Below are 17,166 nucleotides of genomic sequence, written 5' to 3' on the forward strand. Positions count from 1 at the left end.
TTTTTTCATTAATTACCTCAATTGAATTAATTAATTCTTCAGTTTAAATTATGGAAAGAAATATAAAATCTATCACATTGTATAGGGCGGGGGAAATTTATCCCTTGCCCCCCCCTCTCTATCCTGTATACGCCCCTGTGAGGAAAAACGACATTTGTAAACACTTAGGACGAATCAGAATGTCGTCGTTTAAATTATTTTCTTTTTAATTCCTCCAAACCCAACCCATCTCACTTCAGTTAGAATTAAGTATTGAAGGGAGCAGGATTCAGGAAATGCAAAGGTGGGGCGCACCTAAACACATATATGTTAATACGCTACTACTGAACTAAACAGTCAGGTGGAGAAAGGTGGGGTGGGGGTTGCTTCACGCTTCAATAAGCAATTTTTACAGTTGAGATACTTTTTTATCTTCAGTTGCAGTACTCGAGCAGTGTGTCAGTTGACGTCAGATCTGTTATTGTTTGACATAAAAATTCATTAATTCCTATTTATAATTTTATATATTTTATAAACACAAATTATGAGCAGTTTTCTTGGTAATTTCCTAGTATACGATTTTTGGACCCCCCCCCCTCCTATCAATTTTGTACATGGGTGTTACAGGAAGTTTCTTAACTTAACCTAACCCGTGACCGCAGCGCTCGGCCCCCTAGCCCATCCTAGCCGCAGCGCTCGGCCCAGAAAGTATCTTAACCTAACCTAACCCTAAATAACAAAAAAATAAATAATAATAAATTTGCTGAAAAATAAATGGTCATGTACAAAATTGATAGGAGGGGGGGGGTCCAAAAATCGTATACTAGGACAGACCCGTTTTCTTCATTTTTTAAGGCATCTAAATAACTTATTATCAGAATGTAAATAATATATTTAGAGATTGCTTCCTTTGGAAGGCACTCAACACAGACGACCCAGACAATTCGTCTGTAAATCTAGATCATGACTCATAGTATATTGACATATATGTATTGTACAGTGTACACCGAATTCACCTAAATTTTTGTAAAAGTGTGTGTGTGGGGGGAGTGGAGGGATTAAATCTTAAATTCGGAAGTTTTTGGACCCCCCCCCCCTTCTATCAATTTTGTACATTGATCTTAAATGTAAGACATGGGGCCGCAGCTCTCGGTCCCCTAGCCTGTCCTAGCCGCAGCGCTCGGCCCAGAAAGTGTCGTTAACTTAACCTAACCCGTGGCCGCAGCGCTCGACCCAGAAAGTGTCTTAATCTAGCCTAACCCTAAATAAATACTAATATTTAATTGAAAATAGTTGTCATGTACAAAATTGATAGGAGGATGTACAAAATTGATAGGAGGGGGGAGGGGGTCTACAAAAATTGCTCTCTAGGACAGACCCAAACCTTTTAAGAAAAAATAATCTGTAATTTCCTAGATTACGATTTTTGACGTCCCCCCCCCCTCCAGCCCCTCCCCCTTCTATCAATTTTGTACACTTAAGCTTGTATTTTACAAATGGTCAAAGTGCGCGGCTCCCTAGTCTGTCCTGTCTACGGCGCTCGGCCCCAAGTCTGTCCTATCTACGGCGCTCGGCCTCCTAGCCTGTCCTATCTACGGCGCTCTGCTCCCTAGCCTGGCAGGGCCGCAGCGCTCGGCCTAGAAATTGTCATTACCTAACTCAAATAAATAATAATTTTTATGTAAAATAGTTGGGTCATGCACAAAATTTATAGGAGGGGGGGGGTCCAAAAATTGTTCTTGACAGACCCGGCCAAATGATTATGATTATGTAAATTTTTGAACGAACTTTTTAAATTCAGTCTTAAAAATGAGGGGCGTACGAGAGCTGTAACGTTGGGGAGGGACCAGCACTCCGCACTTTTTGCTAATACAATTTTTGCACCCCATAGAAGNTTAGAAAAGAAAAATATTGATTTTTTTTTATCTACTTAAAGAATCTTTTATCTTTCATATATAATCTAACCCAAACAAACCCTGTTTGTTGATTATATATCAGGGGTGCATTTTTTTTGGAAAATCTTTGAAATTTTTGAGTGAACAAATCAAAAAGGAAAAAAAAACATTACTTTTGATGTCCAGTCTCTCCCCTCTTCAAACATTTTTTCTCCAGAATTTATGTTTGTTTGCTGGTTAACCAAACAATTTTTAGTTTAATTACAGAATTTTTGGGTAAATACATTTGATAAGGATAAAAACTTGCCATTGTGGTCCAATTCTTTAATTTTCACAAAAAATTTTTTTTTTTAATTCAAGTTAGGTTTGTTTGGTACTATTGGCACATTTACTTTTTTGATAAAAAGTAAAACAAAGAAAGCGCCATAAAAATTTTTAAGGTTTCTCTTGCTAAATATTTGCTAAAAATTTTAAAAAATTAGACTAGGAGGATGTCCTCCTCTATCCAGTAATGCCCAAGAGTTTAGTTAAATTATGTTTTAGATATTATTTTTTTTCTTATAGAAAATATCTTGAAAATGATGAACATCTTTTTCCTAAACTTAACTTATATTTTTAAATTTTTCTCTAGACCTATTTTTACTTATTACAAAAGTAGATACACGTGGAATATTTCCTTCAAGGATGCATAATATGCATTTAAGGAACAGTCGTCATAAGGTTAGAAGGACTAATCGATTTACATCAATATATTTTTGAAACCTTAATCTGATCAATAATGTGGAATGTAAGACTTGAAAAAGTGTTAGTTTTCAAAATCAAAAACCAGAGTCCTAATTTAATGAATTTGAGCCGCGTCTCAAATCCGCCAAAACCCGATTTCAATTGAGTGCAGGCTTGAACTTTGAATACGATTTTATGGGGAAGCAACCAGTTTTGTGCTGCGGCTCAAATTTTTTTAATTCTGCCTCTGGATATACAATTTGATCTCGGTGAGACAAGGGTACCATTGTGAACAGTACATATCATAGAGGCCAGAGGGTCACTTGAAATTACGTTTACATGTCCTGCATGGAAAAAATAACTAAAATTAAATCTGTCCATTATTTTCAGAAATTAAATGATGATATATTACAGCTGAAGAATGGTGGATAATCTAGGTAAGAATTATATTTGCTCTTAAACATAATATACTGATAATTTTTTTACGTTAAGTCCTATTTGTTGAGCAATTTTGATTTATAGGAGGGGTTTAAATTTTCAAGAAATACCCCCCCCCGCGCCACGGGGAAATGATTTTGGATGCTGGGAGGGGGGGGGGGGTAAAATTGAACATCTGATAGCAAGTTTTTTCATCCTAGTAGATATTATTCACCCTAAAATCAATTCAATTCCCTTAAAAAAAATTGTTCTCCCAAATTCAGCGAATAAAATCAAAAATGCGCAAACATAACTACCACCTTAATTTTCAACAGTTGGGGAGGAGGGACATTATAAATATTTGGTTAAATAGAATCAAATAAGATAAAAAAAAACTTCATAAACCATTGCCTCTTATTATACACCCCTGGGTGTTCTAATAATCCAAATGCATAATCTGTATAAACGTATATATCAGCTGTAAAAGCTTTAGAGGGAGTTTCTATAGAGTGTATATCCTGTATCCGCAATACCTTCATTAGTAACGGTCTTATATTATGGAAGGTAGAGTTTGAAATTTTTAATATTAATGTTTGAAATTTTAAACTGTAGTGTACACTGTACAGTAGTGTAGTGTAAGCTGTACTACTCTTAACAGAACTGTACACTGTAATAAGTTCTTAACAGAACAAGCTTTTAAATAGTTAAATTATTTTACTGTACTGACATATAGAGTTCTTTTAATATTTTTTTTTTAAACGGTCAAAAATGATTTGGATTACATATAAATTGCTAACAGTAAAAGCTTTAAAAGCTTTATTTAATAAAAATTATTAACTGTACTTTGAATATTTTTTTTTAATTTTAAAAAATTATTCATTTTTCTTAAAAAATTCACAAGTGTGTTTGTCTTATCCGTTCTTCTTGCAGAAATTGATAAAGAGAATTAATACTACAATTTGATAAACTGAAAACGTTTATTTTATAACCGTAGTTTCTGAACGATCAGTCTTCCCTCTTTTATAAAATAATATTTTTAAACGGTCATCGCGGTTTAAATAATTTTTTTTTGTGAGAAATAAATGACTTTTGTTTCAAAACGTTTAGAAAAGGTTCAAGTCAGAATTGTCTCGCCAAACTTCCCCTAACCCCCTCGGTTTCGGGATAATCCCTTTATCTTTTCATTTACAATGTTTGATTAATCACTCATCTTGAATGAAAAAGATATTTTGTACTAATAATAAGATATCTGTTGAACAGGACGTATTCAAATGTAAACAAAGAAATTGAGCTTCTTTTTGTTTAAAAGTAAATTTTCATCAGGGATGAAATCTTCAGATTCAAAAAAGTCGTCTTCATTGAATTGATTTAATTGCATTGATCCTCTTGGATAACGAGATCAATTGTTCAATATTAGCATGATCCACATAGTTTCCGATCTCTGGATAAAGATCAAAGTGAAATAACTTTGACGAATTAAGGACCCGTTTTTTTCCGGCTTTTCAAACCATTTACTAAAAAAAATATCTATTTTGCCCTAATTTATTCATTTAAGTCGAAACAAAAACCTTAAAAGTTCCTTGATCTAATATATCATTTAGTAAAAATGGGGGGGGGGGGAGTGAAGCAACAACGGTTATATAATCATTTTGTTAGGCATCTGTAATATGCAATTGATATTCTCAGTGTAATCATCTTTAATTTTTTCTACGCAGCATTTTAACTATTCATTATCGACATATATTCACACTTGTTCCAGAAATATATCTACAAGATTATATACTGGAGACGGGGAGGGGGGTGGGGGATAGGAGGACAATGCCCCCAAAATATATATTTTTTTTTTTTCTATAATTCCACAAATGAAACTATTTTTCCCTCTCCTAAGCGCGTTAAAGGGGGAGATTTAATTGTTGCCCTTCGCGCGGTGTTCTTCCCACACATGGAGTGAATTCTGTGTATCCGTCCTGGTAAATGCACAAGATCAAGATCAGGAGTGAATCCTGAGTATCCGTCCTGGTAAATCCACTAAACTAAGATCAAGATCAGGAGTGAATCCTGAGTATCCGTCCTGGTAAATGCACCAAACTAAGATCGAGATCAAGACTTTTAAATTGTACATTTTATTTTAAATCGTTTTTAACACGTTTTTAACCCTTCCCTTTAATCTTTGTGATTCGCTTTTGGAGATTTTGAGATTTTGAATATATTTGACTAAAGGTTATTTAAGTTTATATTTTTTACTTTCCCGTTAACTTCCTGGGCTTGTTATTGATTAATAATGCGTGGTCCATAAACACAAGTGTTCCGTTCAAGGCCTTACTTCCATTCAGTTTATTTGTATAGAGAACTAGTAGAGGATAGGACGGATTCTTCTCATGTTCTCCAAGTAGGGACGGGAGACGAGTTCAAACGGAAGAGATTTCTCTCCGCCCCGAGATGGGTGATTCACTATATTTAAATGGTGTTACAGTGAACTCTGAGGCGAATGCGCGGAGGATAGGACTTGTGGAGGGATGCTTTGGATCTGCTGGTCAACCTTTAGCTGTCCCAGGTCAGATAATAAGCTAATTACAGTGTTCAGGGACTGTAAGCGTAATTTTAAGTGACCATCGAGCACAGAGATCTCTTTGTGAAAATCAAAATCTGCTGAAAACCGCTTGAATTCAGCTGTAAAGTTATAAATCCGATGTACGCAGCGTATAGAGTTGAACTGAACACAGCTAGTACGTTATAAATTCAAAGAAAACCCTTTTTTTTCTTCCCATGTAAAGTTTTGAAATATTGATATATTTAAAATACTAGGCAACTTCTATTTCAATTGTAAACATGTTCTCTTTGTGTACATTGTAAAAAAAAAACAGAAAAAGTTCGCGGATTTCATCAAAAAATTTCGTGGATTTTAAAAAATTTCCAAATATTCAATAAAAATCAAATTTTGATGGAGGCATATTTTAGAATTTTGATCATTCATAAACCTTCCCTGGTGCCACGTAAGGTCCCACACAAAATTTGAGCCTGACCGGTTCAGCCGTTTTGACGTTTATGACGATCTTTCTTTCATTTCATATAACAGCTTGCAAACAAAGTGTTCAGCAAAGCGTTCCTGTAGATTAACGAGGAGTAAGTTAGAAAACCTTGAGGTTTAAAAAGTACTGTTGTGAATCTGACACCACTCTTCAAATGGAGGGTCACTTGAAATTACGCCTGGAGTCCCTTCAAGGGTGGTCTATGGTTGTAAAGTGAAGTTCAGGTTGAACTAAGCCATGGAGATTTTATGAGAGAAGGTTAAAGTAGAGCTTCTATTGACTAATAGTATCTTGATATTTTGTATTGTGGTGAACACATTAAGAATGGTTTTCGAAAAAAAAAATGTAATGTTTATTTTTTTGGTCATATTAGATTGAAGCGTTTTATCTCTGTAGCGTTTTGTGAGTGTAGAGTGTAGAGAGTGTAAAGGTAACCCATTTTTTATAGTATAAGGATGATTTTAGATAATAATTAGCGGTTTGATGTGTTATAAGAACTTTTGAAGAATAAGGAATGATAACACGATTTTTATCTCTAATAATATTCTGTATACCCTGAGTAGGACGGGTCCTGGTCGGAGAAGGAGTCCTAACTAAAGCTTGCAGAAAGAAACCTAAGCCTCGTCAGTTCTTCTTGTTCAATGATCTCCTGGTGTACGGGAACATTATCATTAACAAGAAGAAATATAACAAGCAACACATCATACCTTTAGAAGAGGTAATTATACCCCCGCGTCGTCCTAAATTCAGTTTTATAAATCCTTTACTAAATATGAGAGAAAGAAATATTTTTCAAAAAAAAAATAATTTCTTTGGGGAGATGCAGGGGGAAAACTATTTTTTATTTATTGTTACTGAACTTATACTTGATCCACAAAAGAAAAATGGTCGTAAAAATAATGAAAATTAACGTGAAAAAATTGATGAAAAATATCTGGATCATCTCGAATGGGATAATTTTGGAAATATAAAAACCTTTCTGGTATAATTTCCCGACTATGCAGGGCAAAAACTATTAGAAGCGTACACTTACTTTTTGTTCTCAATTCATGTTAAATTAATTAAGTTGTAATCTTAATTTTCTTAGTCTAAAAACTGTTGTGTAAAAATAAGATCATCAGTGCTTAGGATCCATTTCAGTTTGATGCGGGTCCTCGGATCCTAGATTCGCCCTGGAAAAAAATGGATCCGATTCCTGATCAAGTTCATTAACATTTCTTTAAGCCCGATTTTATAACAAAAGAAGTTTCCAAGGATTTTTTCGCTTATTTTTATGCAAAAACTTTATCGACCATTTAGAGATACGGAAACTTTTAAAAATATGTTTTCAACAGTTCAAATTCGGATTGTGATTGATATTTTGCCCCTCGGATCCGGATCTAGAGCTAGGAAGCCAAAATGTTGCGGATCCAACGGATCCGGATCCAAAACACTGATATAAAATATGTTTAAATGCAACCTTTGCAGTTTTAAGATAATGTCACGAGTTTCTTTTTCCATGAAACAATTTATTTATTTATTTCATTAATTGCCTTTAAAAAGTTTTAATTATTTAACATTTTGAAGGTTAAATTAAAATCTGTGGAAGATGAGGTCCATTTTAAAAATGGCTGGTTGATCTGTACACGTGGAAAATCCTTTGCAGTTTACGCGGCAACTGCGTCGGAGAAACAGGAGTGGATGGCGCATATTAATAAAGTAAGAAAATATTTATTGTCGTCTTTGTTTTTCTTTAAATTACGAAACGTCCTCTTCATTAGTAAATGTTTCAACTGCTAAATGTGTTTTATGCCTCTTTTTATAGATTAAATATATGCAATTAGGAATCATCTTGCAACATTTTATAATTAAGAGAGAATTTTTCTACTGTTTACATGGTTACATGGTTACATGGTTACATGGTTACATGGTTACATGGTATTTTATACAGTCTTATGAAGTTATGAATCTCATAACATTGATATGGACGAGTTGAGATATGGACGAGTTGAGATATGGACGAGTTGAGATTTTTCAATATTTTCTTTTTTTACTTCTTAGGAGGACTGTAAGCGTAATTTCAATTGAACCTTCATTAGTTGAGTGGTATGTCCGATTCAAAACAGTACCCTTAAAAGCTTTGTGTGATAAAGAAGGAAAAACATATTTGTGCTTTTGTGAATTTTCAAGGGTAACCATGTTTAACCGGGTATGCCCCTCTTTAAATGGAGGGTCACTTGAAATTACAGTGACATTTTTATGTTTGCTATGTACTTTTTAACTTGTGAGTTATAGTTTGACCTATGAGTTGAACTGTTTGACCCATAGGTTTTATTGTTTAACCCATAAGGTGTACTGTTTGACCCATACGTTGTACTGTTTGACCTTTGAGTTGAACTTTTTGACCTTTGGGTTGTACTGTTTGACCGTTGAGTTGTCCTGTTTGACCGTTGAGTTGTCCTGTTTGACCTATGAGTTGTACTGTTTTTGTATTGTTTGACCTGTGAGTTGTACTGTTTGACCGTTGAGTTGTACTGTTTTTGTACTGTTTGACCGTTGAGTTGTACTGTTTTTGTACTGTTTGACCTGTGAGTTGTCCTGTTTGACCTATGAGTTGTACTGTTTTTGTACTGTTTGACCTGTGAGTTGTACTGTTTGACCGTTGAGTTGTACTGTATAGTGTATAAACGACCTGCTGAAGAAGTCTGGTAAGAAAGCGTCTGCTGAGCATGCTGCAGTCTGGATACCAGACTCGGAGGCAAACACCTGTATGCACTGTAAACGGGTTCAGTTCACACTAGTTAACAGAAGGCATCATTGCAGGTACATCCAGTTTGGTTTCATTCGGGTGTTTTCTGGATGTATAATTTTAAGAATTAACCCCCTCCCCTACCATAGCTTGGGTTTTATTCGGGTGATAAATGGGATATTTATCCTGATAATCATTCTATTTCCCTAAAATCCATTAATTTCTCCCAGTTTAGCGGAGTGAAGCCTTTAAAATATATTCCGCGCTTACCTTCTGGGGGGAAAATTATTGAACATTACTACTAACTAATTTGTACTCGCTAGACATTTTGTTAGAAACAAAATTTTCTAACAAACTATTGAACTTTGTTAATCTAGAAAAAGAGATCGTTTAACTTTCAAATGTATTGTGTTTTTTTTTTTATTAATTTAAGCTTTTTAAGTAATAATTATATTGATTGATTGTTTAGAAAATGTGGATTGGTTGTCTGTAACGGTTGTTCCTCTCGTCGTATTCTTCTCCCAGCCCAATCCTCTAAACCTCTCCGGGTCTGCAGTTCATGCTTTGACGAGTTTTCAAAAACCGCCAGCAGTGCAGACTTAACATCAAAAGGTGAAATCTCACTAAAACTAAACTAATTTTAAAACTGTAAACGCTATTTTAAGCAACCCTCCATTTCTTTAGTGCCCCGTCCGATTTATTACACCTTCCTTTGATCAAGGGTAACTTAGAAATTCTTATTTTTCTCTCTGAAAATTTGTTATTATTTTATGTCATGTCTTGCGGATTTATTGTCCTGAGAAAATAAAGCTAATTTATTGATTTATAGACACGTTATGGTTTCTCAGATTTTGAGGTTTTAATGTTGTTGTAAATCGGACATGGCAATGTTTAAAATTACGTCTATAATCCTATTAATATTGCTTAAAGTATACGAAAATATGATGAAATCTGACCTCCGCGCCACCCTGCGACAATTAAAGAAACTACCAAAACCAAAGTTGCGCGAGCTGATGGCGCGTCGAGTGGATAGCGGCGGGCCGGTACCGCTCTGGTGGGACAGCTTTGACGAATCAGCTGAGTTTGGTTTGGAGCCTGCTGGGCTGGTCGAGCAGGCAGCTGGAGAAAAAGCATTAGATGTGGATGATATCGACGCTTTAGAGAAGGAACTGGAGAGGGTGAAACAGCTGTTTTCTGAGGGTTAGAAACATTCGTCGGGATTTAAATTTTCAGGCGTTTTAATTTGGTTTATCATTGGGTATTATCATATATCTATACATATATCCTTTTATTTTTTATTATCTACTTTCAGGCGTTTTAGATCATTGGGTATTCTTTAAATATTTATATCCTTTTTATTTTTTGTTTTATTTTCCTAGTCTAGAAATGTTTTCTGTCATTTTATTTTTTTATTTTATTTAATCACCTTTTTATTTGAAGTTTTCCTTTTTTCGGATTTTTCAGGCCTTACCTGGGAATTTGCAAACCTTTTTAAGTCTTGTTTGATAAAGATTAAAAACCCCGTTAGTATTTATTTGGGAAAAGTTTACTTTTATTAATATAGGCTTTTGTTTTGGGGGATTTTTAGAAGTTTTTTTATATACAGAGTAAAGTGCGCATTTATAATAATTTTTAGTTTTTTTCTTTTTCTTTTTAAATAAAAGCCGTTAGCACCACGATTACATAACTTTATTAGACTTATACAAGTAATTAATTGACAGCAAGTAATAAACAGCAAATATTTGTGAACAAATTATCTAGATATGAGCTTTGATTTACTGATGACAAAACTATTTTTATATTCTTTTCTGAGCCTTGAGACCATAGCTCGCGAAACAAAATCTTAGCTTTTAAATTAAAAATCATACAACATTTTTAATCAAACTTACTAGTCATATGGAAATAAAATATGAAGAAATATATTTTATAAAAGAGATTTATGTTTTGTACAATTTTGCTTTTATTCATGATAACTCGTTTGTTGTCCAATTTGGATCTGTAGGTATTGAGTAACGTCAACCTTAGTTTTATCATAATTACGCACATAGCGCACTTTACTTCCCCATTTTTATTAAGTTTTTTATCTTTGCATGTTTTATGATAAATATATATTTTCCAAAATGGGGGAAATAGAAATTGAAAATTTGAGGGAAAGTTTGTTTTATACAACAAAAAATTAATAAAAGAAATTCAAGAATTTAGTTGACGATTTAATTTTTTCCAATGTTAGCATTTGGAACTGGGATAAAAAATCATAGAAGATCTGCAGGATATAAACTATAGTGAGAACCAGAAAACTGTAGAATAGGAAGACGACATTAGAGTAATGCTGAAGTGAATTTGATAATGTTACAAAGCAAACCGGTTTTAATAGTAATTTATTATTTATTTATTAACTGAAATAAGTCTCTTTACATCGCAAAATTGCTGTGTTTCATGTCCATTGGACTATCTAAAGTCCTAACTATAGTCTAAAAAATGTTAAACTATTTCAGAGTTTTGTGGTTCTGGCTGTATATATCCTTGATCCTCATATAATTTGACCTTATGTTGAACTTATAAATATTCAGAATCCAAGGGAACAGATTCTTCTGGAGAAGAGGATTCAGATGATGAAGAATCAAACGGAGCCATTCAGGTCAGTTGATCGAGGGTCAAGGTCATGGGTAGTAATAGGTCAGATCAGTTGAGGTTAATGGTAGTTAGAGGTCAGATCAGTTGAGGTTAATGGTAGTTAGAGGTCAGGTCAGTTGAGGTTAATGGTAGTTAAAGGTCAGGTCAGTTGAGGTTAATGGTAGTTAGAGGTCAGGTCAGTTGAGGTTAATGGTAGTTAGAGGTCAGGTCAGTTGAGGTTTATGGTAGTTAGAGGTCAGGTCAGTTGAGGTTAATTGTAGTTTGAGGTCAATGGTAGTTTGAGGTCAGTTAAGTTGAGGTTAATGGTAGTTTGAGGTCAGTTAAGTTGAGATTAATGGTAGTTAAAGGTTAGGTCTGTTGAGGTTCAAGGTCAAGGGTAGTTAGAGGTCAGGTCAGTTAAGGGTGAAGGTCAAGGGTAGTTAGAGGTCAGGTCAGTTGAGGTTCAAGGTCATGGTTAGAGATCAGATCAGTTTAGGTTCAAGGTCATAGTTAAAGGTCAGGTCAGTTGAAGTTTAAGGGCAGTTGGAGGTCAGGTCAATTACGGGTCAAGGTCAAGGGTAGTAAAAGATCAGGTCATTAGGGGTCAATATTAAGAGGTCTGGGGAGCTTAGTTTAAGTGTCAGGAGAGCTAGGGTTCAGGGTTAGGACAGCTACAGTCAAAGATTAAAACAGCTTGGTCTAGGGTAAGGACAGCCGGAGTCATGACCTCTAGGCTATATTGAAGTCAATTATGATTGAGATGCGTAGGTCGAGATCAAATGATTAATATTTGACATTTTGAAATGATGATAATCTTTCATGGAGTGTCCAGGGAATAGGAAATTTAATATAAAAAAAAATTGGTTACCCTTACCCAACCCTGGAGAAGGATTGTGTTCCAGGGTGAGGAATCTCCAGACCTAGAATGGGCTGGGAGCCCTGGTATCTCCAGACCACCTAGATCTTCTAATAGATTTACATTATGTAAGCCCTGAACCCAGAATGGGACTAACCCTGGGAGTTTGCATCCTGTTGATTGTGTCTCAAGAGTTAATAATATCCAAATCTTGTTTTTCCTTTCTCCTATAGCATGAATTACCATAATGCTGGGTAAGGTATACTCTGCTTTTAAAATACCATATCTCAAGATAATATTGTGGAAAGGTGTATAATATCTGCTTTTTAACATTTGGCTCATTTAACCTGAATCATAGATAGTAGTAGACTAACCCTGTGCGATTTTTCTTTTGAGAAGAAAACTAGGACATTTCTTTACTAATCCATACTGTATACTTACAGAAGCCATAGTTTAGATTTGTTTTAAAGAAATTAATCCAAGAATATTTTACGAACACTTAGGGTAAGAGAATTAAAACCAGATTGGAGTTTGTTTTTGGTGCACAATATATTATTCAGTTTAACACATAACTTCGAAGACATCGAAAGAATTTATAAAATGTCGTCTTGACAATTGTTCAACAAGGTTATGCTATTATATTTGAATCTCAGTAATNACTAAGCTTTATTTTGTAAGGTTCAAATCATATTTTATAAACCCATTTTAAAAGAAAATATTTTATATAAAAGAAAATAAAAAGAAAAAATATTTTATATTAAAGAAATTATTTTTGATAATTAAAATATCAAGCAAGAGAAAATAACTTTAATTATTTATAAGACTACTTTTAGCTAACAGTGCCAGTTAATGAATGTGTGATATAACAGAATATTTATATTTGTTTTTATACAAAAAAATCATGATGAATATTTCAGTATAATTTTCACTTTTTTCCACCATGAACTTGTTTTGTCAGACTCTGGATAATTTGTTCGCTTATACAACATATAGCAGAAAGGTCTCTAATTGGTAGTTTTATGTTGAAAGGATGTTTTAGTATCTTGCTTTTTGAGACCGAATTTTAAGAATTTGAGCCGCATCTCAAATTTGAGACGTGGCTAAAACATGGTTCGTTCCACTTAGAATTATTTTTAGTGTTCCAAGATTTGATCTGTCGCTCAATTGGAACCGGTTTTTGTAGGTTCAGCGACGCTTTTTTTTCTTTAAATTCGGCCTCTGATTGGTTTTAAACACACTAAATAAACCGGCTTATAGGAGACCGAATTTATTAGCATCATGTTCTCTTACTGGTTGAATTTTCTGAATACACCAACCAATAGTAGACTATTTGTTCGTAGCATACTCTTTGATTGGTTAAACTCACTTTAAAAAAACCTCCAATAGGAGACGGGATTTATTTGTAGCTTAGTTTCTGATTGGTTGAATACACTAAATAAACCGACCAATAGGAGACCTGGATTCTTTGCACTTAAATTTATTTTTTATTTTCTTAACAGTCTGCTTTGATACAGAGATAAATGTATATTTATAATTAAATAGTGCCAATCTTATCATTTTCTAATAAAGTGTATTCATTATTTTGTTTTATTTTTTTAGATCAAATGGGCCCTGCTAAAATTGCTGCATTCAATTGTCAACCTACTTTGCACATGCATTTTCTATATGTGGTCTGCAGTTTTATAATTGTGTTCAGATTGTGACTTATATAATAAAACCAAATTGTGTTCAGATTGTGACTTATATAATAAAACCAAATTGTCGCAGAAGTACAATAAAAGCAGACCACATTTTAGAAATGGCAGCAAATGGATAATTTAAGAATAATTCAAAAATTTTACGTTAAAATGAATGTCGCAAATGTTTTGACGGATCAAAACGACATTTTTTGTCATTTAATTACCGTTTCGTGGTACTCAAACAGACAAAGCAGGTATAGTGCGACCCAACAGTGTATTCAAGCCTTTATTTTACAAGTTCCTGCTTTTCTCGGCACTTCGTACTTTTGTTCCAGTGAAAAACTTTATTATTATTTTTTGTCTCGTTTATTTTCCTTTTTTAACCTCCTTGTAAAAACTTTTGGGTCTGTAAATATGCCAAACATTAAATTTAGTGCTTCGTATGGATAGTTATTATCCATGCAACTAGTGATTTGACTATTTTATTATGGCTCATCTTTCAAACCTTTAATAACTCTTTAGTAATTAAACCATTCTCCTTCTTCTTGAGACACATAAACCTAGGAAGAACATTTTAGGAAAGTTATTTAAGAATAAGAGGTTTTTATAAATTCTCGGAGGAGAAATGAAGTTAGGTGAGCCTGTTGTGAGCCATGATAACCCAGGAGCTGCAGACCACAGCAGTGTAGTGTTTGAATGTTTTGTTTTATCCAGGGAGTAAGGAATAGAAGGGAGATATAACTGACGCGGTTCGCCCTACCATAAGATTATACATGCTTCGCAGACGGGTACTCTTTATAAGAAATATTCAGGGCAGGTTATTGTNAGAAGGGAGATATAACTGACGCGGTTCGCCCTATCATATGATTATACATGCTTCGCAGACGGGTACTCTTTATAAGAAATATTCAGGGCAGGTTATTGTATACACGGTAATTGTACATCAAACAAATATTTCTTATTCAAATGTAGTACTGTCTGCAAAGCATGTGTAATCATATGGTAGGGCGTACCGCGTCAGTTGTATCTCCTTTCTTTTCCTTACTCCCTGGTTTTATCCAATCCTGTCCATAAGCTAATAGCTTTACTAGTTAGTTAATAAATCACTTATGTAAAATAGGTCTGTTTACACTGCACAATTGCTGTGCCTCATGTTCATCATGGACTGTTCAAAGTCATAACTTGAGTCTGAAAGTCGACATCCTATTCCTGAGTTTTCTGGTTATCACTGTAGTAACTTTATATAAACTTTGATAATGATTATCTTGAGACCCAAACAGGAAACAAGGAAGTTTGAATATAATTATCTTTGCAAGATGTTCTATCTAACTTTAAAAATGTTTACGAGTAGATCCAAAAAACATGAGTTTTCTCAAAAAGATCTCGATGAAAAAGCTAGAATAATAATTTTTCTCACCCACCTTTTTTCTGAGGTATTTTCAAAGAAAGTATTTATTAATGTTTGTTTCAAAAGTCTTTGTTTTGTTCAGGCACACCGTGATTCCCGTGATCTGCTAGTGTATCATGGATTAAAAATTCTTGTGATTAAGGTACATAGAGTAGATTTATCCTACTCTAGTTAGACCCTAAATTAATTTATGCAATTTATATGTAAACGACACATGGATTAAACTCGTCCTGCGAATAGTGTGAGTTCAGGAAGAATTAAAGCATTCATGTGCTGGAGGTGGTTAGAGTGAGTTCGCCCTGTTAAATTGACTCTAGGATGAATTAAACCATTTCTGTCTTGGTAGCACTCGGTAGTTAACTCGTCCTGCTAGTGCTGCTAGTTAGGAAGGTTTGAACCATTTCTTTCCGATAAGTACCTAGAGTAAACTCGTCTGGTTAGCGTGACTCTAGGATGGATTAAATCATTTCTGTCTTTAATGTGCCTGGAGTAAATTCCTCCGGTTAATGAGACTCTGGTATGGATCAAACCATAAAAGTACCAGAGTAAACTCGTCCTGTTCGTTTGACTCTAGAATGGATTTAACAATTTGTTTTTTAAAGTCGTGGAGTAAACTCATCCTGCTAGTGTGACTCTAAGATAGATTAAACCATATTTCTGTATAAAAGTACCCAGAGTAAACTCATCCTGCTAGTGTGACTCTAGGATAGATTAAACCATATTTCTTTATAAAAGTACCCAGAGTAAACTCATCCTGCTAGTGTGACTCTAGGATAGATTAAACCATATTTCTGTATAAAAGTACCCAGAGTAAACTCATCCTAAAGTGTGACTCTAGGATAGATTAAACCATTTCTTTCTGATAAGTACCTAGAGTAAACTCGTCCGATTAGTGTGACTCTAGGATGGATTTAACAATTTGTCTTCTAAAGTCATGGAGTAAACTCATCCTGCTAGTGTGACTCTAAGATAGATAAAACCATATTTGTGTAATACAGAGCGTCCCATATCATATCAGATTATCTCCAATCTTTAACACCAAAATAAACCCTTAATATTCGAAAAACTTATCATTTTCCGCAAGAAAATTCTTATATAAGCCTTATATTATTTTTCAAAATGATTCATTCTAATTGAATTTTCTGATTAGTCGCGAAAATCGTAATTTAGACCCGTTCTTGGTCTAATATGATGTGGGACACCCTGTAAGTACCAAAAGTAAACTCGTCCTGTAGTTGTGACTCAAGGATGGATTAAACCCGTCTCTTCCAATTTCCTGAAACTCCTCTGGATCCGTCCCTGCAGCAATATCTCTCTCTCATGGATGGGATTTTTATACATTAAAATAATATATCACCCAATTTTCTTCCATAAAAATACAACTTTAGCAGTCATCGATTCAGAGCAAAATGCATTTAAATAAAAACTTCAAACATTTTGAATATTTTTAAATCTTATCATTTGGGGCTTTTCCCGAATTGTAAATTAACACAAATGTTTTTCATGTTTTATCCAAGATCTGAGTATATTTCAGATTTATGTTGTATCCAAGATCTGAGTATATTTTAGATTATTAGATCTTAGTATATCCCAGATTTATGTCGTATTGAATATTTAAGTTTATTTCAGATTTATGTTGTATCCAAGATCGTATATCCCAGATTTATGTCGTATTGAATATTTAAGTTTATTTCAGATTTATGTTGTATCCAAGATCTTAGTATATCCCAGATTTATGTCGTATTGAATATCTAAGTTTATTTCAGATTTATGTTTTATCCAAGATCTTAGTATATCCCAGATTCATGTCGTATTGAATATCTAAGTTTATTCCAGATT

General features: G+C 34.0%; 1 protein-coding gene and 1 long non-coding RNA gene across 4 annotated transcripts; both read left to right on the forward strand.

The window, feature by feature from the left end:
- Nucleotides 1-253: 253 nt before the first annotated feature.
- On the forward strand, nucleotides 254-12,394 carry LOC111703050 (pleckstrin homology domain-containing family F member 2). 2 transcript variants are annotated; one of them, XM_023474901.1, is made up of 9 exons: nucleotides 254-283; nucleotides 2,988-3,034; nucleotides 5,488-5,568; nucleotides 6,607-6,761; nucleotides 7,610-7,741; nucleotides 8,703-8,845; nucleotides 9,241-9,383; nucleotides 11,342-11,409; nucleotides 12,287-12,394. In XM_023474901.1, exons 2-9 carry the CDS (start codon nucleotides 3,019-3,021, stop codon nucleotides 12,377-12,379), a joined length of 831 nt encoding a protein of 276 aa, XP_023330669.1. In that variant the 5' UTR covers nucleotides 254-283; nucleotides 2,988-3,018; the 3' UTR covers nucleotides 12,380-12,394. The 2 variants fall into 2 exon arrangements, with proteins under 2 accessions (XP_023330669.1, XP_023330670.1); XM_023474902.1 differs by lacking the exons at nucleotides 254-283; nucleotides 2,988-3,034 and adding an exon at nucleotides 3,554-3,578.
- Nucleotides 12,395-12,899: 505 nt separating this feature from the next.
- LOC111703051 (uncharacterized) lies at nucleotides 12,900-13,820 on the forward strand. Of its 2 annotated transcripts, none has more exons than XR_002765547.1 (2): nucleotides 12,900-13,251; nucleotides 13,692-13,820. It is a non-coding gene; the product is annotated as an uncharacterized LOC111703051 (long non-coding RNA). The 2 variants fall into 2 exon arrangements; XR_002765548.1 differs by having other exon boundaries at nucleotides 12,900-13,240.
- The last annotated feature ends 3,346 nt before the right edge of the window (nucleotides 13,821-17,166 follow it).

This window comes from Eurytemora carolleeae, unplaced genomic scaffold (genome assembly GCF_000591075.1).
Source record: "Eurytemora carolleeae unplaced genomic scaffold, Eaff_2.0 scaffold505, whole genome shotgun sequence".
NCBI classification, from domain to species: Eukaryota; Metazoa; Arthropoda; class Copepoda; order Calanoida; family Temoridae; genus Eurytemora; species Eurytemora carolleeae.

Excerpts from the sequence above, each read along its gene's own strand:
- LOC111703050 (XM_023474901.1), top strand. Across the intron at positions 5,569-6,606 it reads TCAACCTTTAGCTGTCCCAG|GACGGGTCCTGGTCGGAGAA; the intron begins GTCAGATAATAA and ends TACCCTGAGTAG. Across the intron at positions 11,410-12,286 it reads AATCAAACGGAGCCATTCAG|GGTGAGGAATCTCCAGACCT; the intron begins GTCAGTTGATCG and ends ATTGTGTTCCAG.